The sequence below is a fragment of the Rhineura floridana genome, chromosome 9, assembly GCF_030035675.1.
Source record: "Rhineura floridana isolate rRhiFlo1 chromosome 9, rRhiFlo1.hap2, whole genome shotgun sequence".
NCBI classification, from domain to species: Eukaryota; Metazoa; Chordata; class Lepidosauria; order Squamata; family Rhineuridae; genus Rhineura; species Rhineura floridana.
The window spans coordinates 41,516,343-41,540,890 of record NC_084488.1 but is presented as its reverse complement, the minus strand read 5'-3'; the positions used below and the strand labels follow the sequence as shown (position 1 = coordinate 41,540,890).

At 41.0% G+C, this 24,548-nt stretch overlaps 1 protein-coding gene across 11 annotated transcripts in view; it reads left to right on the top strand.

The window, feature by feature from the left end:
• Positions 1-24,548, top strand: part of WWC2 (WW and C2 domain containing 2) — a 216,478-nt gene that overhangs the window by 151,779 nt on the left and 40,151 nt on the right. For 10 of the 11 annotated variants that reach the window (XR_009757799.1, XM_061583907.1, XM_061583913.1 and 7 more), the window contains 5 exons: positions 2,750-2,839; positions 3,756-4,372; positions 15,379-15,502; positions 17,224-17,304; positions 17,406-17,492. Coding sequence is in view for 10 of the 11 variants with exons in the window: in XM_061583907.1 (XP_061439891.1) it covers positions 2,750-2,839; positions 3,756-4,372; positions 15,379-15,502; positions 17,224-17,304; positions 17,406-17,492 (999 nt within the window). In the remaining variant the exon portion in view is untranslated. The remainder of the gene's footprint in view (positions 1-2,749; positions 2,840-3,755; positions 4,373-15,378; positions 15,503-17,223; positions 17,305-17,405; positions 17,493-24,548) is intronic. The other variant, XM_061583908.1, reaches the window with a different exon arrangement.

Genomic DNA, 24,548 nt, shown 5'->3' with positions numbered 1-24,548 from the left:
ATCTGTCTGGGCTATGGTGTAGTGAAAAGAGCATCAGCTTTCTGCTAAAATGAAAAAAAAAGACTGTGTGAGAACTGTGACAAGAACTGCATCTTGATTGCCTTGAACCAGATTTATGCCAAATGCCTATAAAATTTATCTTTGCAAATATGTGTTAACCTAAGAATGCTCAATTGCATCTCCAAAGTAGTCACATCAGTTGGCCCACAGACAGATGGTCTGCGGCCTGGGGCAAAATATAGTCTTGTGCCTTCCTCCTGCACCCTCTCTCAAATATTTTGGTAGATAACATGGTATACTTAAGTATATGGAATATCAAAATGGAAATGGAATGCCTTCAAGTCGATCCCGACTTATGGCGACCTTATGAATAGGGTTTTCATGGTAAGCAGTATTCAGAGGGGGGTTACCATTGCCTTCCTCTGAGGCTGAGAGGCAGTGACTGGCCCAAGGTCGCCCAGTGAGCTTCATGGCTATGTGGGGATTCGAACCATGGTCTCCAGGTTGTAGTCCACATAACATAATAAATGTATTTGCTTTTCTAGTGAATTGGTACTCATGATCTACTTTATCTAGCATACTTTACTGGGATGCAAAAGGAATGTGTTTCAATCTCAAGAAATTATAAATCACTAGATTATCTATAAACAATATGATTAAAAAAATTAAGAAAAGAAATTATCAAACACTCAAATAATTCAAATAAAATGTCCTTTATTACAATAATTAATGAATTATCTTGAACAGGTAGCCTACTTGAATAACATCTCCTTTCCATTCATTTTGGTAAACCCATTGTTTAAGTTGTCAAGAAATTTTATTAGCAAGTTTATTTTCTGCTGAAAACATAATAAGTGAGTTAACACTTTCTTGCCCTGTGGTAGATCTTAGATGATCCTTTACTACTGGGGTGGAGAACCCCAAGTCTGCATACTGGATCCAACCCATGACCAAACTTCATCTGACTCACAGTACATGCCCTTGCCCAGGGCCGGATTATCCATTAGGTTTAGTAGGCTGAAGCCTAGGGGCCTGGAGCTCTTGGGGGCCCGCAATCCGCGGAAGCAGGACAGGAGCCGCAGATCGCGGGACAAGAACTTCTGAACCACCCGCCATCCCCCTGCTTCACTTACCTTTTTCTCCACTGTTTTTTGCGGTTTGCCATCAATCAAGATGGCGGCCAAGGTTTCCCTAAGGGGGTGAAGCCTCTGCCACCATCTTGGTTGATGTCACGCATGCATGCTACACATTGCTGCCATCAACCAAGATGGCAGCAGAGGCTTCAGCCCCTTAGGGAAACCTTGGCCGCCATCTTGATTGATGGCAAACCTGCGCGCGCAGTGCGCGCAGCTGCAAAAAAAGAGGAAAGGTAGGTGAAGCGGGGGGATGGGACGGGACAGCGGGCGGCTCAGAATCAGCCTAGGGGCCCTCCTCAGCTTAATCCGGCCCTGCCCTTACCCCGTCCCACCCTACCTTCTTGCGGAAGGCCAGGTGAAGTTGGGAGTGTTGGGTGCTACTTCCAACCTTTCCCTTGGAGCTCCAGCCATTCAGCAGGCACAGAGGGAAGGAAAGCTAGCGTGTCTATGCCACCCCTTGTCGCCTCTGAGCCAGAAAGGGATGGCAGTGGTACTTCCTTTTGTCTCTGACTTTATGCTGCATTTCAAAAGTGCAGCATGAGGTCGGGGACAGGACCCCACCTTTTGGAGCTGAGGCGTATTTTGCTGACCACAAAAGAAAGAGAGGAGGCTCTGCTCAGATGTGGCTCCACTCCTGATTAATATTTCCCATGGATCAATGACCCGGCATTAAAAAAAAAAACCTTCCATATCTGTCATGCTCTATCAGTTTTGGTTTACTAACTGCCCTGGGGCTCCACAATCCTGAAGCCCCCCAACACATTAGATCAGCCAGCTGATGCAGAAGAAAAAGCCGTTATAACCTGTGCCCAGTTATTCAGTGGAACATATGAAGCTTAATATTTATCTAGTGAATTGGTATTAATTGTGATTAATGAATTTATCATCATGGAATACTATATACTAAATGCATTCCTTGTGTCAGTATTCCATATACTTAAATACACAAGCATTTGGGAGGAGGTGTGGGAGAAGCACCTCAAGACCATCTTTGCCTCACATGGTCGTTACATTCACTGTTTTTATTGAACGCTGCACTCAGTCCACCTCTGGCTTATCCTGCAATGCTGTATAGTTAGATTGCTTAAAATCCCAATGAAGTCTGTGGAGTTTGAGCAGTTTAACTAGGCAAGATTATATCCTTAGCCTTGTAGCAGAAGGCACTACATGTTCAGGGTCGTCTCAATGATCATTTGGGCTAGAAACCTTTTTTTTTATGAAACCAGTTGCTTTGAGGATCTGGGTAATATACAGAGAAAATAGAAAAGTCATGTGCCATCTTGCTACAGGTCCTCATTAGTATTAGGTTGCTTTTAAACAAATGTACAACGGGCCATAAAAATGTAATTGCTATGGAAACTTTTTTTAAACATTTGTACACATGTTATTTAACACAGTGCAAAGCTGTCGCATAGTCCATCAGTTTCCTTGGTTGCTGCCACTTGGACTTGCAAGGAGAAGATTTGGGTTCTTTGGGAACTTTGTCCTTCCTATTTAGTACAACTTAAATACAAAGTGGCAATGATCAAAGAGCTTTTAAGACTGTATTTTATGTGTTGAATAATGAAGTCCAAAGAGTTTTAAAATACAACTATGGTTCTTGTATCTTCTAGGCTAAAACTGGAAGAGAGAAGGAATAAATTATTTAAAAAACTTGAAGAAATTAGTCAACTAACTACTAACTTGCATTTGCAGCTTAAAAGGTAAGATTGCTCTGTTAACACTGTTGTTTTTGACAGGAAAAATAAAGGTTTGTCCAACAGAGCTCTGGATCATCTAGTTTTGGATAGTACTATTTTATTTTGGGTGGAATTTTATTAACTTGGAAGCTTTACTTTTTTCTCCCACATACTTGTAACATGGCTCCTATTAAATCTTTGGCTCCCTGCAGCCTCTGTCCCAAACCACTTACTCTGTGCATAGCAGAGGCAATTCATGTATAGAACAGCTGTTACAGCTGTCAAAATGCTTCTTCACCAAGGCATTCTAGGTGCATGGAAGTCAACAGGAGAGGAGGGTAAAACAGATTAGCAGATAATGCTATAGCTGAACAAGGTCTTCTGCATGCAGAGGGGGGTTACAGCAGCTACTTAAGAAAGGACCTGATATTTTGTGTTATGCATTCATGTTCCATGTCACCTACCAAGGGAATAGAGAATACTAGAGGAGGAAGAATCGGGTATCCCAAATAGTGAAGTAAAAGAAAATGGGGGGGGCTCCCAAAAATTGCAGACAAATGGATATCATGTGAAAGTATGGCCATTCTTGAACACAAAACCTCCAAAAATATTCTTAAAAACTATAATCACACCACAATCTGTACATGCTCATATTAATATTGTTACTGTAACAATTAATATTGTTATAGATTTGCTATAGTTAATGAACTGGCCTCCAAAAATTCTAATCAGGCTCAATCCCCAAGTTCATAAATTTTTTACTTTTCTGTTTTTTATATAAATGCAATAAATAATAATAATACACAAGATGTCATTGTGCTTGTCACCTTTGTGACTCCTAGATTGGATTATATCTTCATATTATATGTTTTATTGTGGGTTGGGACTAATTGAGCACATAGTAGTTTGAAATGAATGATGGATCTTTTCTCTTCTGCAGTCTCTCAGCCAGTACATTATCTATGTCTTCAGGGAGCAGCCTGGGGTCCCTGGCATCCAGTCGAGGGTCCTTGAATACATCCAGCAGGGGATCACTAAATTCCCTTAGCTCTGCAGATCTTTATTATAACCAAGGTGATCAACTTACAGACTTAGACTATCAGTATAAACTGGACTTTATATTGCAAGAGAAATGTGGTTATATTCCTTCAGGCCCTATTACCACAATTCATGAAAATGAGGTCATCAATTCACATGGGAGAATGGGATATAGTGATTCTTCCAGCTCTTTGGCAGGAAACCATACTCCCAAATTAACTGAACCTCCAAAATCTGTGACGTCGCTGTCTTCAAGATCCTCCCTTTCTTCATTGTCCCCTCCTGGATCCCCTTTGGTTTTGGAAGGTGCATTCTCAATGCCTCCTCAAGACTCTCCCTTGCACCATCTCACCACAGACTTTGAGGACTGTGATTTACCTAGTGACTTTGCAGGCATTAGCCTCTGTGGGAACCAAACGTTGTTGGACTCTGAAACCAGACTATCTTCTCTTTTGCCTGCGGATGATAAAGACCTCAATGAAAGTGTCAGGCAGACCATGTCACCTTCAAGAAATACAGGTAAAAATGTTGTAGGGTCAAGCCTGCTTGTAACATATGGTTATGTCTTGCTATTCATACTCAGAAAGACTCTTTGTCTCTCTGGATAGTGTTTACTATTTAAATCCTGGAAATGGTATTTTATCTTGGGATGATGTGTCACTGTTAGCATGGGACTGGGGGAAGCTGAGCATAGATAGACAGCCAGTATAAGTTCTGGCAGGATTTCAACCGGAATTGGAATGGAACGCAGAGACAGATCTCACTGGGGGAACTAGGTAGAATGTGAAAAGTAAGGCTGCAGAAACAAAGCTCCAGAAAAGCAATCTAGAGGCAGGTACTACTATAGGCCAGGAAGAAAAAAAATGTCCTTACGAGGCCAGAGCAGGGATATAGGGTAGAAGTAAAAGGAGAGAGAGCCAGGTGGGCAGATAGCGGAAGACTGGAAAAGAGGAAGATGGGAAGGGAGGCCAGAGGCTAAGTGGACAGGCTGGCCAGCAGAAGAATTTTAAAAATGACTACAGAACAAAGGACCTGGAGTTAGAGATAAGCGGTGAGGTGGCCATGTTTGCTGATAACTAGTTGTTCAGAGTGGTAAGAAGAAAAAGGGATTGCAAGGAGCTCCAAAAGGATCTCTTTAAACTGAGTGAATGGGCATTTAAATGGAAATGTGACTAAATGTAAAGAAGTGTAGAGTGATGGACATTGGGACAAAAAAGATTCCTAACTTCAAATGAATACTTATGGAATCTGAACTAGCAGTGTTTGACCAGGGAACACATCTTTGGGTTTGTGGTAGATAGATAGTTGAATGAAAATGACCCAACATGTGGAAGCTGTGCAAAAGGCAAACTCCGTTTTAAAGAACATTATGGAAGGGATTGAAAAAAAATCTGCAAGTATCATAATGCCATTAAACAAAGTATGGTGTAACCACACTTGGAATACTTTGTACAGTTCTGGTCATTGCACCTCAAAAAGCACACTGCAGAGAAGAAAAAGGTTTAGGAAATGGCAACCAGAATGATCCCGAGGCAAGAATAACTCTCTGTTAGGAAGAGTTACAATATTTGAGGCTTTTTAACTTAGAAAAAAGACAACTAAGAGGGGAGGCAGGATAGAAGTCTATAGAATTATGCATGGTGTGCAGAAAATGGTTAGTAATACTAGGCCTGTTGTCATCCAACGAAGGTGAATGCTGGAAAATTCAGGGCAAAAAGAAGTACTTATTCACACAGCACAAAGTTAAATTATGGAATTTGCTGGAGTGTGCCATAACCCCCGAGTCGTCCTTGTCTGACGAGTCCTCCGAAGGGGTCATGACAGAGTGTTGGACTATGACCTGGGAGACCAGGGTTTGAATCCCCACACAGCCATGAAGCTCACTGGGTGACCTTGGGCCAGTCGCTGCCTCTCAGCCTCAGAGGAAGGCAATGGTAAACCACCTCTGAATACCCCTTACCATGAAAATCCTATTCGTAGGGTCGCCATAAGTCGAAATCTACTTGAAGGCAGTCCATTTCCATTTTTCATATGTAGTGTTGGCCACCATTGTGGAGGATAAGTCTTGGTAGCCTTGGTAAGGCTATCAATGGTGACTAGCCATGGTGGATGTGTACTACCTCCAGTATCAGAGGCAGTGTGCTTCTGAATACTAGCTGTTGGGAGCACAAGTGGGGACCTGTTGTGCTCATGGCCTGCTCATGGGCTTCCTATATTATTATTAGCATTAGCATTTATTGCCTGCCCTTCACCTACAGGTCTCAGGGAGGGTTGCAAACACCTTAAAATACAGTGTTAAAAACAATTAAAAACAACCAGAGACACAAAATAAGGTGGGTCCTAAAAAATACATCTCAAATGTCAAATGCCAGGGTAAAGAGGTCTGTCATAATCATCTAGTTGGCCACTGTGATATGAGAACAGAATGCTGGATTAGATGGGCATTTAGTTTGATTCAGCAAGGCTGCCTTTATGCTCTTATATAGATAGGGCCAGAATCTGGCTGAAGGCCATGGCAAGGACTTAGGCCTGAAGGATTTGTAGGCAGGCTAGTCAGGAAATCCCGTGAGCTGCCGTGGGCATAACAGGACTGCGCTGGGACCTGAGCTGACAATAATACCTCCTCTGTTCTCCAGCCCTGAGCAGCTTGCCCCAAGGGATACTAGGATGCAGATAGAGAGGCTGCCAGTCTGGGCTGATCTTGACAGTCACAATGTGTGGTGCCTTCACTATTCTGAAAGATCCGTGTAAAGTTCTGGTCTTCTAACAGATGTAGGATTTTCAGACCTCTATGCAGCCTTAACTGTGATGTTATCTGGATCACTGAAGCTTTAGGTCAAGGCAATTTCTGCCTATGCCTTGAAAAGACTTCCCTGATGCATACTAACTTGTATGAGACAAGGAGTTAAAACCATTTAAAAGCACTCCCGTGGTGTTGTTTTTTAAGCTAACTGATCAAACAAGCCATCTACAGTTTACCAGCAGCTGACTTTAGAATGTAGCCAAACTCTCATGAGTTTGTTGTGAATGTATTTGTTCTCTGGCATCAAGAGCTTTATTTGTGTTTGCAAGAGCAAAATGATTTGTGGCTTTTAGATCCAGAGAGATATGGTTTCTTTTCAAAGTTTTGCCTCCACAGGATAAAAGAAAGAGAGCAGGTGTGCACACACACACATACACACTATTGTTTCGTAGCTCCTCATACAATTCCTAGGCTTTACCTGTGATTTTTTTCTTGATTCTCCCAGTTTTGTGCTGAAGCTACATGCTCCAAATCTTTCCTCTTTCCCCCCCCCCCCGTCTACTTTTGTACATACAGTATTTGCTGCCACCTTCTGGTTAATGTCTTCAACTTCACAAGTATTTTGACTCTGGTTAGAGAGAATTGTGATAGCATTTAGATATACATTCTAAATACTGCCTTGCAACCAAGTGATTTCCCAGAGCAGTTCACAACAAAATAAAATAATGATAAAATCAAACATGCAACAAATAACAAGGACCAATTATTTTTAAAAGCAAATTAAACAGTTAGAACTTAACTAAGAGAATAAAAGGGTATTTTACCTGGTGCTGAAAAGACAGCGAAGTAGGCACCAAACAAGCCTCTCTAGGGAAGGAATTCCATAAATGGGCCTCCACCATGAAGAAAGACCTCTTTCCAGTTTCCCCCTACCTCACCTCAGATGGTTATATGGTTATAGCACCCAAAAGAGAACCTCATTCAGTAATCTCAGCACATGGACAAGTTGATATAAGAAGAGGTGTTTGTTTATTTATTTATTATTTGATTTATATCCCGCCCTTCCTCCCAGCAGGAGCCCAGGGCAGCACACAAAAGCACTAAAAACACTAAACATAATAAAAACAGACTTTAAAATACATTAAAACAAAACATCTTTAAAAACACTTTTAAAAGCTTTCAAGACTATTTTTTAAAAAAGGTTAAAAACATTGGTTTAAAAAAAGTTTTAAAAACATATTAAAAAGCAGACTGGGATAAGGTCTCAACTTAAAAGGCTTGTTGAAAGAGGAAGGTGTTCCTTTAGGTATCCAGGTCCTATGCCATATAGTACTCACCCCCCCTTTTTTTAGTTTAATTTTGATTGAATTTTGCAGGACAAAAATAGATAACAGCAACATTATAACCAATCCTGAGGATCAAATAGCAAACAACATTGGTAAGATAAATCAGATCAATAGAGTTCTACATTTTTCATCGCTGATGGTCTTAAAAGAACTAGAGTCCAACCAAGAATATCTTTCCATAGATGTCCATAGATGAGGGCAAAGTAAAGTTATGAAGCTGTATTGGCTTACTGAATAAAACAAAATCAATGCCTTGAATCAGCCTTCCCCAAACTGGGGATGTTTTGGACTACAACTCTCATTATCCCTGACCATTGGTCAGGCTAGCTGGGACAGATGGGAGTTGTCTGGAGGGCACCAGTTCGGGGAAAGCTGAAATGTGCTTTGGAATTCAAGGAGAAAGGAGTTGCTAACACTGTTGCTTGCTTCTCTAGATATCTCTAGCAGGATGATTTGGTCAGGTATTGGATTAATGTGGTAACTTAAGGATGTTTCATGGCATAAACCATTTGTAGCAAAGAATGCTGGTTGCAGCCCAAGTGGATTCATGACATACAATGTCGATAGCCAGCTGTTATTGCCCATGCTGGGCTCCCAGAGCTGACTGTCTACCATCTGCTTGGTTGCTTGAGTACAGAAAGAAAAATCTATTTGTAATATGAATGACAGTATTTCAGTGCTTAACTCAGGCTTAACACACTTGGCTGAGCTTACTTGATATGAAATAGTACATTCTTTAGCTTATCACAAACTTGCCAGAAGTATGAGGACTGCAGATGGCTAAAGGCAGGATTTAAAAAAAAAAAAAGATAGCAAGAGGCTTTTCTTTCATTCAGTTTGTGGAGGCGGAGGTTGCATGCATCCGCTTTGTCAATGTGAGACTTTATTGGCAAGCTCCAATCTTCTCTAGTTCCCTTCCAGTGCTATGGCTATCCAATAATTCTCCTAATGCATGCCACTAGCATACGTGTATGTTCAGGGAAGTTGGAAACCTGATCAACTTCAGTGCTGCCTCAGAGTGTGGTAATCTAATGCATTTGTCAGAACCCTGACCTGAATCTTCTTTGTTTTGTAACTTCAATTATAGAAAAGCTTCAACCCCTCAATAGTAATGGAAGAAAACCTTTAAAAATAAAGGCACTTATTGGCAATATCATTGAAGCCACTTGCAAAGAATATAGATAAATTTCCAGAATTTCCTTCAGTTGCTCTTTTTACATTAGGGTGAGGAATCCTTTTCAGCCCAAGGGCTGCATCCCTTCATGGACAACCTACCGAGGACCACTTGCTAGTGGTTGGTGGGGCCAGAGACAAAAGTGGGCAGATCAGTGGATGTGACTCTTCTCTTTTTAGGGTACATTCTACATTCTAGCCTACAAAAGGCTAGATTTTGTTTTGTTTTGCATACACACCTCCACCTTCCATCCAGGCAAGAAAAAGGCATTCTCACAGTTTAAGGTCATATTCCAGCCAAGCAAAAGCACTTGAGAAAGGCATGGAAGTGTGGGGTGTGGCTTGGGAGAGAAGTTGTGCGCTGTGGAGGGGCATAGTCTGAAGAGATTCCTAAGAGCCACATAGAGAGGCCTAGAGGGCCATCTTTGCTCCCAGGCTTGGGTTTCCCACCCTTGTGATGCTCTTATCATGTAAGAGTGAGAAGCAATTCTACTTCTGTTCAGTCTGAGTCTGTATACTGTGGAAGAAGAGAGACGTGCCATATTTCTAAATGTACTTTTGTCCCTCTCCCAAATGCTGAAAATCTTTGAGGGCTTGTGGATACTTCGTGTTATTTGCCAAAGTGGTTCTGCTTTGGGCAGATTAACAGAATTTGGCATTTCCCTTTGACAGAATTTTGGCTCTAACAAGTGTCATAGGTATGCTGTGTGATCCTTTAACATATGTTTTTATGGCAGTTTGAATGGTCCATTTATCTCTAAAGTATTCAATGTCTCTATGAATTTGACAAGTTTTACTTTCCTTTAAACATCACCTGTTCCTCTTTCAATTGCAAAATGGGATATCTGTAGTCCTAAATTTGAGCTTAAATTGGAGGCAAGGGAGAGTATAACAGACAGTGCTCAACCTGCAGCTTATCAGAGCAGTCCTATGCATATTTCTCCAAAGTAAGTTCCACTTAGTTAAATGGGTAAGTGTTCATAGAATTGTAGCTTTCATCTGCTTTTCACAACCATAATATCAATATGTTTGGTAAACTCAGTAACACTCTTTCTTAATGCTAAACATATCTTACTATTTGAATATGAATTGGGTGGACTATAAAGAAGCAATTTGGGGGCTGTATTCCTATATGTATAGTCTCCATGATATGAATTCTTATTTATCTGCAACTGCTAGTTATCTGAATTTACCATATGTCCTTTAAGTAGCATGTTGGAAAGGTAATCTCTGAAAGCACATCTCTTGATCATTCATATGCACTGAAATTGTTCCTGAATTCCCTGTAAATGTTTGGATTGTGCTCAGTTTCAGTGTTAGCCACTTTTAGTCCCATTGATTTTACTAGGAAGTTAAGCATGTGTTTCTCTCTCTCCCGTTGACATCAATGGGAGCTAAAATGCTAGACTTTGACTTGTACGTGATTTTGGGGGGGAAATCATGTCGGTTGTCTCCTGCATCATTGTATGGTGTGGGGACTTTGTCCCTTCACATAGGATTTTCCATGCCAAATATCTTTTGGAATAACAGAGTTAGAATAACCATGAAGTTCTTCCACAGACAGTCTCTGTCATTGTCAAAGTCGATTTCAAACTGCTGCGGTTATTCCTGGGGGTAATCAATAAATCATGTCATCACCTTCACCCCTCTCAAAGTGGTGGAAGAAAAAGCACTTCATCATCAAGGAAAAAGCATCCCCACTGCTATAAATGAAAGGAGAAATGCAGCAATCAATCCTCTAATCTGAAGCCTTAAAATTTAAACATCTTAACAAGATGTAAAGTCATGACTCAGGAGGGGGGCGTAATGCATACCAATACACTTGGCTCCTTGGCAGATGAAAGGACTCCACAGGCTTGCAACTTATTATATTACAGGATGCTGCTTACAGTGAATGTTTCTTGCTTTCTGCAGGAAACTCTAGCACATGAATATGAGGTGAAGATTGAAATTAAGTGGTGCCTGGCCCTCAAGATTCTTCTTAAATTATTATGGTAGTATCCACAAAACAAGCCATCAGTGAACTCAAGGCAGAATTAGTATGCATTTCTTACAGGGATTTCTGACGTCCTAATTCAGGTGTAGGAATGTAGCCAGCCACCTAAGATCATCTGACCTGCAGCCCTGGTCAGTCTCCATCCAAAGGAGGGAAATCTTTTGAAGGACAAATCAGCTAGCTGTAATCCGGCTCACAAACTCCCTTCATGTGGAAGAGGAGCAACAGCTTTGAAAGTGCACATAATCTAGCTGCCTAGTCTGCACTTTCAGAGCTTTCCTTTCTCAGTGCTGAGACACCAGACTAAGATGCATCCAAACTCAGAGGAAGGCAATGGTAAACCACCTCTGAATACCTCTTACCACGAAAACCCTATGAACAGAGTATCCAAAAAGCAACATGAGATAGTGCTGGAAGATGAGACCCCCAGGTCAGAAGGCACTCACCGAGCTACTGGGGAAGAACAATGGACAAGTATGAGTAGCGCTGTGACTAATGACGCAGCTGGGTCAAAGCCGAAAGGAAGCCCAGAGGCTGATGCACACAGATGCGAAAGGGGAGTCCGGAGTTGTACGACGCACACAATTGGAGCATGGAATGTGAGAAGCATGAACCAGGGAAAGTTAGAAATTGTCAAGCAAGAAATGGAGCGTATCAGCATTACATTACTTGGCATGAGTGAATTAAAATGAACGGGAATGGGACATTTTCAATCAGGCAACTACAAAATATTTTATGCAAGAAATGAGAAATCAAGAAGAAATGGGGTAGCTTTAATAGTGAGAAGTGATGTAGCAAAAGCAATTAGGAGCTACAACACAAGGTCTGAGTGAGTGATATCAATGAGATTAAACAGGAAACCTATTAACATAACCATCATCCAAGTCTATGCTCCAATGGCAAAAGCAGAAGAAGAAGAATTGGAGACATTTTACGCAGAAGTACAGGAGGAAATTGATCACACACCAAAACAAGATATGATAATAATCATGGGGGACTGGAATGCAAAAGTAGGGAACAGAGAAGAACTAGGAATTGTGGGGAAATGGGGCTTAGGAGACAGAAATGAAGCAGGAGAAAGACTTCTTGAATTCTGTGAAGCCAATGATTTGTTTCTTGCCAATGCATTTTTGAGCAACCAAAAAGACGACTGTACACATGGACATCACCAGATGGTCAATATAGGAATCAAATTGATTATATAATTGGAAACAGAAGATGGAGAAGTTCCATACTTTCTGCAAAAACAAGACCAGGAGCAGACTGCGGTACAGATCATGAACTGATTGTATCGAAAATCAGAGTAAAGCTAAAGAAGACCAGCAAAGCGCTCACAATGCCCAAATACAATTTAAATAACATCCCAGAAGAATATAAAGATCAAATAAGGAACAGATTTGAGGCTTTCAACTTAGTTGACATACAACCAGAAGAACTATGGAATGAAGTCAGGGACATTATCAGGGAAGAATGCCAAAAGACAATACCTCTAGTTCAAAAGAGAGAAAGACCTAAACGGATGACTGAAGAAACTCTTAAAATGGTTAAAGAGAGAAGGAAAGCAAAAGGAGATAGAAACATGGTCAGAACCCTAAATGCAACTATACAACGACTAGTACGTAGGGACAAAGAAAACTATTACAATAGTTATCGTATAGAAATAGAAAAGGACAACAAAATGGGAAGAACAAGAGCCCTATTCCAAAAGATTAGAGAAATGAAAGGGAAATTTAAACCACGAGTAGGGATGTTGAATAATCAACAGGGGAACACACTGACTGACCAAGATGAAATAAAAGGAAGATGGAAGCAATACACTGAAGAACTCTATAAAAGAGATGCCAAGATGACAGATTCATTCACGGAGGAACCATATGATGAAGAACCAGAAATTTTAAAATGTGAGGTGAAAGCTGCTCTTAAAATTCTTGGAAGAAAGAAATCACCAGGAACAAATGGCATACCAATAGAGTTGCTAAAAGCTACTGAGACTGAATCTGTCCACATTTTGACAAAAATGTGTCAAGAAATATGGAAAACTAAACAATGGCCCACAGACTGGAAGCGTTCAATAAATATCCCAATTCCAAAGAAAGGGGATCCCAGAGAATGCAGTAATTATCGAACTATTGCCTTAATATCCCATGCAAGTAATGCTCAAGATTCTACAACAACGGCGCTTACCATATATGGAGCGAGAAATGCCAGACGTCCAAGCTGGATTTAGAAAGGGAAAAGGTACCAGAGATCATATCGCAAACATACGTTGGATAATGGAACGGACCAAGGAATTTCAGAAGAAAATCACCCTGTGCTTTATAGACTACAGCAAAGCCTTTGACTGTGTAGATCATAAAAAACTACAGAATGCTTCAAAAGAAACGGGGGTGCCAGAGCATCTGATTGTCCTAATGCGCAACCTATACTCTGGACAAGAGGCTAGTGTAACAACAGAATATGGAGAAACTGACTGGTTCCCAATCAGAAAGCGTGTGAGATGGGTGTATTGTATCATCCTATTTATTTAATCTATACACAGAACATATCACACGGAAAGCGGGATTGGACCAAGATGAAGGAGGTGTGAAAATTGGAGGGAGAAATATCAATAATTTAAGATATGCAGACGATACCATACTACTAGCAGAAACCAGTAGTGATTTGAAACGAATGCTGATGACAGTTAAAGAGGAAAGCACAAAAGCAGGACTACAGCTGAACGTCAAAAAGACTAAAGTAATGACAACAAAAGATTTATGTAACTTTACAGTTGACAATGAGGACATTGAACTTGTCAAGGATTATCAATACCTTGGCACAATCATTAAGCAAAATGGAGACATAGTCAAGAAATCAGAAGGCTAGGACTGGGGAGGGCAGCTGTGAGAGAACTAGAAAAGGTCCTCAAATGCAAAGATGTATCACTGAACACTAAAGTCAGGATCATTCAGACCATGTATTTCTGATCTCTATGTATGGATGTGAAAGTTGGACAGTGAAAAAGGCAGATAAGAGAAAAATCAGCTCATTTGAAATATGGTGTTGGAGGAGAGCTTTGCGCATACCATGGACTGCGAAAAAGACCAATAATTGGGTGTTAGAACAAATTAAACCAGAACTATCACTAGAAGCTAAAATGATGAAACTGAGGTTATCATACTTTGGAGACATAATGAGAAGACATGATTCACTAGAAAAGACAATAGTGCTGGGAAAAACAGAAGGGAGTAGAAAAAGAGGAAGGGCAAAGAAGAGATGAATTGATTCCATAAAGGAAGCCACAGACCTGAACTTACAAGATCTGAACAGGGTGGTTCATGACAGATGCTGTTGGAGGTCACTGATTCATAGGGTCGCCATAAGTCGTAATCAACTTGAAGGCACATAACAACAACAACAACAACAACAAGATCAGGGCAGCTGACAGCCAACCCAATCTATGCTTTCAGAGGTATCTCTCGGACCACTGGCCCACGTAAAAAAAACAGAGCCCCCAACTGATTCGGTCCCCTTGATAGAAAGGAAAAGGTTCTCCACTCCTGTCCTAATCAGAATATATGGAGATGAATTCACTTGTTGGCAGAGTTGAATGAATCCTTTGCTTTGTAAGCCTTCGCAGACACTGTGCTGTGCTTTATAGTGTTCCTGAAATATGGTTTGCGGTGGGAAATATTGGTTTATAGCTAAGGATGAACTTAGAATAATGATGGGAAACTGTTATGGGGAAGTTAGTAACTATGCTAGGCTCCAAAGAGTATCAGTTTTGCACAAAAGCCCTAATGAGGATATGCAATATGGTGATCTTCCATTAGTGAGTTGGAACACACAAGTGCAATGTACCTAGACCTGAGCTGGATACACTAAGGCCCGCTCCACAATTTTCTTTGTATTGTATTTTGGAGAAGGAGGAAACGAGAGATGGTGGCAAGATATGCCTCCTTTACCTTTAATGTTTGTACAAAAGGGAATTTTAGCACTTGAGCTTTTTTCAGCTGTAGACGACAGACAGTACTTAACACATTCTCTCCTCTATGTAATTGTAGGTTGGGATTAAAGGGGCTGGGGGTGGTCCTGGATCTAAAATGGTTTGATACTATTTCAATAATGTAGTCTGTCATTCTAAAGCATTGTGATGAACTGAATTGCTCCCCTTGATTTCCAGTATCCTCCTTTTCAACTTTACTGTGACTTGAGAGTGTTGTGTATACCCATTTCTGATCAATGTAATCTAAAACAAAGATTATCTTCCTCCTCCTCCTTTACTTAGGTGTTGTCTTACCAAGAAGAACAGTAAGCCACTTGCTTGAGGAGAAGGCAGGGTGTGTATCTGCTGCACTATCTGATGAGTCCGTGGCTGGAGACAGTGGGGTATATGAAGCTTCTGTAAAACAGTAGGTTTAAGGCAGAAGTCATTTTATTTACCCAAAAATAAAATCCAAACATCTGGCTCTATCATGTCCAGACAGTTTGGAATAATTTGTAAAATAGTATGTGGAGCTGAGTTGAAACTAATTATCTCATTTTGTATCCCCTCTGCCCCAATAATTATCAAAAAGTGCTTTCATTTTCACTGGTTTGGGTAGTTGTGAACCTATTTTCACTGTTTTGATGATGAACTCCTCCAACTGTTTCTTTGCCCTCACAATCCTCAGTCTCATCTGCCTATACAGTCATTTTATCTTATTAGCAATGGTAACCTACATGATTTTGTCAAGAACAGTTCAATGCTGCATCTGATATGATGGTGTCACACAGATGACATTCAACAAAACCATGTGGGTTGCCATAGCCATTCATATTAAATTGCAATGTGGACAGATGGAGCTGTGGATTGAAAGGGCAAAGAATAAGAAAAATGGCACGGGGGGGAAGCATCAACCCAACCATGGGAACAAAGTGGGTACCTATAACAAACAAATATTCTGTTAGCTAATGTTTGGTGGGTTGTAACCTTTGGGGTATTTTGAAACCCTTGGGAGACGGGTGTCACATATTTATATGTGACAATAAAATAAAGTGAATATCACCTTTGCAAAGGCCTTCTGTGTGGCCCTAATTTAAATTGGAAAATTGTACTGTTGAAACATCTGAAAGTTCAAGGGCATGATGATGATGATGATGGTGGTGATGATGATGAACTGACATACAAAGCAATCCAAACCTCTGATCAGGCTGGAGGGGCTGGTGGAGGTGTCACTCCACTTGTGGGGGGGACTCCACCACTGTAGAGGTCTCCACTGCAGCCACCAAAAGCCTGTGGTAGCCTTCACAGCCTCCTAGAAGAGGACAGAACTGGACCAGCTACAGATCTTAAGGTGGCCCAGCTACTGGTGATGAGCCTGCTGAGCCTTTCTGCTGTACTAGCCTGGAGATGGCATAGCAAAAGTCATAACTAATCCCACCCCATCCCACAGTGTGCATGCACACCTGTGTGCAAGCAACATAGCTTTGGATGCAGCAGTGGCTTCATTGCCCCATTCAGCCCCACTGCTCCCAGCTGGGAGTTAGAATTGCTGCCATAGTTAGCCTTTCATTCATTAATGTTAGCACAGAAAGAGGAGAGAAAAGATACTACTTTGTGGCAGTAATCTCACATCCCAGTGCAGTGCTTTTAAGAACAGAGAGATCCTCCCTATTGATTTGTGGTTTAAAAGCCTCTTGTTTCAAAGAACATTTGCTTATAATAATCAGAATAAATAACCTAGTAAATAATAAAGGGTAAAACACAGTTTTGTAAAATCTGAGGCCGATTACAAACTGTGAGAAAAAAGGAGTTTCTAGTTCTTATATTGATTTGTTCTCTTTTTGCTTGTGCAGGCAATTATAAATGATGATGACCCTTCAAGGGTGGATCTTCAAATATTAGTGAGATAAACCTTAGCATTATTTCCTTCTTACACCCATTAAGAAGTAGCTGGTTTTTGTCATCACATTTTGACAGCTTTTGTACATATTATACTAAAAATTCTACAAATTGATTTGAACAATCAAATCAGTTATTAGTATAATATTTTAATTTTGCTTTGGAATAAATAGGGTATATTAGTGCTCAAAGATATAAATGTTGGTGTTTCTCAATCTTCCAGCTAACCTGTTTTTTGTTGTTCTTCAGACCAAATGATAGTGAAGACGTTGCATATAGTGAAGATGATACAACAGTTGTAGAAACACTTCAGGTACAAATAGGACTCAGGTAAGTCACTGCATGTAAAAAGTGAGGCTATCTATTGACAATAGCAACTGTATTAGAAGTGCCTGATACAGAATTTTGTTTTGTTTTTTGTCTCTTAACAGATATGATACAAACAGTTCAAGTTTTGTGATCATTGTGGGGCAGTTACAAAATCTTCATGCCCTTTCTGTATCCCTTGGCTCCAAAGTGTAAGTAAAATACTTCCTAGATCAGGAGTTGTCATCCTTTTTGGGCCCATTGATGGAGAATCTTTCTCCATGGGATCTTTTGCTGGGGGTCCTTGAAGTAATTTAAAGACACAAACTTAAAGGAAAAAAGGTAGGCCTTTATTCTTTACAAGCATATGCATGGTCAGCCTCCCAGAAACATCCAGGAGAGACTGCACTGAGACACTGTGCGCAGCTTCTTTTATACAGTACAGTTATAGCATGTGACAGCAGTCCACCAATCCCACAAGTTCCTTCCCACATAACATCACAGTTCCTCCTTACTGCAATCATTCCAAACCAATCAGAAAGTATTAAGTAATTCTACTCCTGATTCCAAGATTCTGTCCATCTCGTTAATATCACCTTTGTTCTGCTGTCCACCTTGACTAATGGTCTTCCAGGCCAGTTGAAACCAGTTACTATTGTGAATGTACCTTCAAGCAAACCGGTACATCCATTGTTTCATTGTTTCTGATCAGTCAGGCCAACATAATAATAATAATAATAATAATAAAATAATAAAATTTTATTTCTAAGCTGCCTATCTGGCCGAATTAACGGCCACTCTAGGCGGCGTACATAATAGGACAGGATAAATACAATATAAAATACAACATATAAGCAAAAAACATCAACTATAATTAATCTAAAAACCACCCACAACTGCACAAGATAAAAACTAGTCCGCCCCAAGAATCCTGTAAGCCCGTCTGAATAACCAGGTTTTCAAGGCTTGGTGGAAACTTGGCAGGGAGGGGGCATGGCGGAGATCATAGGGCAAAGAGTTCCAGAGGGTGGGGGCCACAATCGAGAATGCCCTCTCTCTGGTCCGCACCAGCCTAGCTGTTTTAACTGGTGGGACCGAGAGAAGGTCTTGTGAGGCTGATCTCGTCGGGCGGCATATTTGGTGATGCTGGAGGCGCTCCTTCAGATAAACTGGGCCGAAACCGTAAAGGGCTTTAAAGGTTAATACCAACAGCTTGAATTGGGCCCGGTAAACAACTGGTAACCAGTGTAGGTCTTCTAACACCGGAGTGATGTGATCACGGCGATGGCTGTTCTTAATCAAACGTGCTGCCGCGTTCTGTACCAGCTGTAATTTCCAGACCGTTTTCAAGGGTAACCCAACATAGAGCGCATTACAGTAGTCTAAGCGAGAGGAGACCAGGGCATGTACCACCCGGGGGAGCAGATGGACAGGAAAGTAGGGTCGCAGCCTCTGTATTAGATGTAATTGATACCAAGCTGCCCGGCTCACTGCCAAAATCTGAGCCTCCACGGACAGCTGGGAGTCAGGCTGCGGACCTGGTCTTTCAGGGGCAATCTTACCCCATTAAACACCAGGTCTATATCTCCTAACCTTCTCTTGTCTCCCACGAGCAGCACCTTGGTCTTGTCGGGGTTTAGTTTCAGCCTATTACCTCCCGTCCATTCACTTACGGACTCCAGGAAATGGTATCCACAGCCAACTCTGGTGAGGATTTAAACGAGAGATAGAGCTGAGTGTCATCTGGATATTGGTGACACTGCAGCCCAAATCTCCTGATGATGGCACCCAGCGGCTTTACATAGATATTAAATAGCATGGGGGAGAGGATAGAACCCTGTGGCACACCACAATTGAGAGGCCAAGGGTCTGAAACCTCATCTCCCAATGTTACCCGTTGATGCCTGTCTGAGAGATAGGAACAGAACCACCGTAAAACAGTGCCCCCTATTCCCATTCCCTCTAGGTGATCTAACAAGATACCATGGTCAACGGTATCGAAAGCCGCTGAGAGATCCAGGAGGACGAAGAATGCATGTTCTCCCCTATCCAACGCCCTCCTCAAATCATCCACCAGAGCGACCAAGGCTGTTTCAGTTCCATGTCCAGTCCTGAAGCCCGATTGGAATGGATCTAGATAATCTGCTTCATCCAAGTGTGTCTGTAATTGTTTGGCCACCACTCTCTCGATCACCTTGCCCAAGAATGGTAAATTAGAGACTGGGCGAAAGTTGTTCAACTCTTGGGGATCCAAGGAGGGCTTTTTCAGAATGGGCTTTATGACCGCCTCCTTGAGAGCTGAAGGCATTACACCTTCTCCCAAGGAGGCATTCACCACTACCTTGATCCCTTCTCCCAGTCTCTCTTTGCAGCTCATAATGAGCCACGTGCGGCAAGGATCACGCAGACAAGTGGTCGGCTTCACAGTCGAGAGCACCTTGTCCACTTCCTCAGAGGGAAGAGGCTGAAACCGATCCCACCGGACCGGAATGCAACTGGCCGACTCTGGCCCACTTCCTGTATCCACGGCACGCGGAATCGTGCTCTTCAGACGCTCAATTTTATCAGCAAAGTGTTTAGCAAATATGTCACAGGAGGCTTTAGAATGTTCCATGGGTTCCTGTGCAACTGGACCGACCAGGCTACGGACCACTTGGAACAACCTCCTGGGACAACACACTGCGGATGCAATAGAGGCAGCAAAGAAATCCCTCTTTGTTGCCTTTGTTGCCACTTGGTAGGCAGCTATTGCTGCTCTCGCCAGTGTCTGATCGTCATCGGAGCGAGATTTCCGCCACCGGTGCTCTAGTCGTCTCACCTCCTGTCTCAGACCCCGCAACCGTGGTGTATAACATGTTCCTTAACGATGCCAAGTTGGGTTTGGCTTAGCTTTAGGGTGCCTGAAAGTTTATGAGCATTTGTTGTGATAGGTTTCTATTTCCTTATATTTTCTCAGAAATCCCATTTTCTTACTTATAAAATACATAGCTCAAGAGAGGGGATTATATTTAAAACACTGAGCTTCATTTTAAATCCACACAATCTAGGAAAAGAGACTGTTTTTTTCTTTCAGCCCCTGTCCTTCAGCCTCAGAGGAATAAAGAAGGCATACTACCTAAGAATATCTTTTTATCATAAAGCACACTTATAATGTAGTATTACAAGTTAACATACTGGATTATATTACAAAACAATTTTTAAATCTCACTGTTTCTCTTATTAAACCCTTTGATTTTGCTGTAAAGCTTTTTCCCCTAGTTGGTGTTCTTGCTCTACACAAGAATCAAATAAAAGTGATTTCTACTTATTCCCAGTAAAATATATCAGTCATGGATTATATGCCCATTGTTTTAAACAATACCCTAATTAATAACTGTCAGTCATGCACCGGCCGAGTTTCTTGGCAAGAGCACAGGAATTCACAGCAAGGTGAATCTGACAATTTCCTGCTTTTTCTAGGCCTACACACACACAGGTCTGCTTTTAATACCAGGATTTCTGGGATCTCATGAGATGAACTTAGGGTCTTTACACAGGCGTGTGTCTCATTTTGCTTAGTTGTTGTGATTCTAAAACATATACCTTCTTAATATCTATGATTATATGCATGGATATATAAAATTCTCCATTACCATGGGGGCACATTTGGAATTTTGAGAGAGTGCCATGGGCACCACCCTTTCTCATTGCTTCTCTTCTCCTCCCCCCCAATTCAAGCCCAGACATACAAAAAGAAAGAGAGAGCACTGATGCACACCCACTTGCACTTTGCTTTTCCAAGGGGACTGGGTAAAAGTTGGGTCCAGATCTTCTTGAATTTGTATGATTATAAACAGTCCTCCAAAAACAATGATCCAGCTAAAGATTACATTGGCAGACTGTAAAGTAATAATCACAGATCCAGTACTTACTAAAACCACAAAAACATTGATCCAAAGCATGGATCCTCATTGATTTTAATGACTTTTACATAGGATGGCAACTGAACCATGAACAAATAACAGATACATCTGTGGCCTGTGATTGGAATATTTTGAGGGGAGCCATTGCAAGGCTTCAAAAGGTTCTGTGTCTCAGATTTTATTTATTTATTTATTGTTTGATTTATATCCTGCCCTTCCTCCCAGTAGGACCCCAGGGCGGCAAACGAAAGCACTAAAAACACTTTAAAACATCATAAAAACAGACTTTAAAATACATTAAAGCATATTTATAAACTTTTTTAAAAAAAGGTTTAGAAGCATCTTTTGAAAAAAGGTTTAAAAACATATTAAAAAGCAATTCCAACACAGACGCAGACTGGGATAAGGTCTTAACTTAAAAGGCTTGTTGAAAGAGAAAAGTCTTCAGTAGGCGCCGAAAAGATAACAGAGATGGCCCCTGTCTAATATTTAAGAGGAGAGAATTCCAAAGGGTAGGTGCCACTGCCAATTATTTGTCTTTTTCGCAGTCCATGGTATGCACAAAACTCTCCTCCAACACCATATTTCATATGAGTTGATTTTTCTCTTATCCACTTTTTTCTCTGTCCAACTTTCAACATCCATACATAGAGATTGGGAATACCATGGTCTGAATGATCCTGACTTTAGTGTTCAGTGATACATCTTTGCATTTGAGGACTTTTCTAGTTCTCTCATAGCAGCCCTCCCCAGTCCTAGCCTTCTTCTGATTTCTTGACGATTGTCTCCATTTTGGTTAATGACTGTGCCAAGGTATTGATAATCCTTGACAAGTTCAATGTCCTCATTTCAACTTCAAAGTTACATAAATCTTCTGTTGTCATTACTTTAGTCTTCTTGGCATTCAGCTGTAGTCCTGCTTTTGTGCTTCCCTTTTTAACTTTCCTCAGTATTCATTACTGGTTTCTGCTAGTAGTATGGTATCATCTGCATATATTACATTATTGATATTTCTCCCTCCCATTTTCACACTTCCTTCGTCTTGGTCCAATCCCGCTTTCCGTATGATATGTTCTGCATATAGACTAAACAAATACTGTGATAAAATACACCCGTCTCACACCCTTTCTGATTGGGAACCAAACGGTTACTCCATATTCTGTCCATCTTCCTTTTATTTCATCTCGGTCAGTCAGTGTGTTCCCCTGTTGATTATTCAACATCCCTACTCTTGGTTTAAATTTCCCTTTCCTTTCTGTAGTCTTTTGGAATAGGGCTCTTTTTGTTGTCCTCTTTTTCTGTACAATAACTATAGTAATAGTTCTCTTTGCCCCTATGTACTAGTTGTTATATTGTTGCATTTAGGGTTCTAACTGTGTTTGTATCTCTTTTTGCTTTTGCTTTCCTTCTCTCTTTAACCATTTTAAGAGTTCCTTCAGTCGTCCATTGAGGTCTTTCTCTCTTTTTAATGAGAGGTATTGTCTTTTTGAGGGTAGAACTTTAAAATATGTAATTTCAAGGCTAGCCATTTTATTGCATCCAATGTGTGTGCACACCTTCATTCTCTCTCCCTCTTCCTGACTCCAACTTCTTTGGGTCCTGTGGCACCCCACTTCCTTCTCCTCAGTGTGGAAGAAAACAGAGCTTCACATTGTGTATAAATCCAGATCTTGCAAAAGGCACTTTATTAAATGAAGTAAAACAAAACCAAGCACAAGCAAGGGGCCACTTGGAGAGAAATTCAGAGAAGTATAAATACAAAGCTGTCTGCCATAGAAAATTTTTAGCTCACTCTTATAGCAAATTTTCTAAGGCATACATAAAGCAGATTTCTATCATCACATAAACATTTCCGCTACTTGGTAAAAGAATGCCCGAACTATGTACATAAGCTTATCTACTTATGGCCTTCTAGAAGGCTGAACATCAGCATTTTTCTCAGAACACTCTGGCACATCCTGTACATGTTATCTGCAGCATTTCAGTGCCATCCTACCCATCACCCCTTTTGTGTCTGCAAGGTTTTGACCAAAGGGTTGACGCCTATAGAGTTTTATTCCACACCAGTCGCTCCATTTTCCTACCCTCTCAGTCATTCTGTTTTCTTTTAGCTGCTCAGATGTCTGTCTTGAGTCTTGAAAAGCACACAATGCTGAAAGAGGATATGGGAAAGTGTCCTTCCAACTTCCTCCTTCAGCTCTGTGTGCTTTCCAAGGGGTGGAAAGAGATAACTACCCTCACTATCTCATGATGAACCTCACCAGGTGAAGTCCTCAAGGGCACCATTGCACCAGCAGGCACCATGTTGGTACCATTTGCTACCGGGCCAAGTTCAAGGTTCTAGTTTTGGTGTACAAAGCCCTATACAGCTCGGGACCAGGATACCTGAAAGACCATCTTACCCCTTATATACCCAGTCGATCACTGTGCTCTGCAGGTGAGGGCCTCCTACAGATACCATCTTCTCAGGAGGTCTGTTTCACACAACATAGGAAATGGACCTTTAGTGTGGCAGCACCTACCCTGTGGGATGCCCTCCCCTTGAATATTAGGCAGGTGCCATCTGTGCTATCTTTTCAGCTGCTATTGAAGACCTTCCTCTTTCAACAAGCCTTTTAAGTTGAGACCTATTCTAGTCTGTGTCTGTTAGAATTGCTTTTAACATGTTTTCTTTAATAATGTTTTTAACCCTTTTTTAAAAATATTTTTAAAGCTTTTATAAAAAAATGTTTTTAACATTTGTTTTGTTTTAATGTATTTTAAGGTCTGTTTCTATGATGTTTTAAAGTGTTTTTTGTGCTTCTGTTTGCCACCCTGGGCTCCTGCTGGGAGGAAGGGCTGGATATAAATCAAATAATAAAAATAAATAAATAAATAAAATGTTGGTGACTCCAGCCGTAGAAAACAGTAGCATTGAGGGCTGAGGGTTTAACAATAAAAGCTTTCTTTTCATGAAATCAGAGTGCATTTATTAACCTTTTCGTAGCAGAAATATAGGCCTCTTTCAGACTAACCCTCTCTTATCACTTTTTGTTTAGGAAATTGTTTTTGCAATGTTTGTTTTTGAGATGTATTTGTGTCCACTGCATTGTAAGCCTCTTTGAGCACAATTTTGTTGTGGAAAGGCGGCATACAAATAAAATGATGGATGGATGAGTGAATGCTTGGAAATTCCCCATTTCCAGCTTTCAAACAGCTGGAAATGTAGGTTGCTTCCAAAACACAATCCCTTCCCCTGCCCATCTTCCCCTAGGATAACCAGTTCTCTTGTGAGCTATTGTCATGGGCACCTTTTGTACAGTATGAGCATTAGGTACAATTCTCTCTCCTCAGAGTTACAAAGCTATTAAATACTGGGAAAGTCTT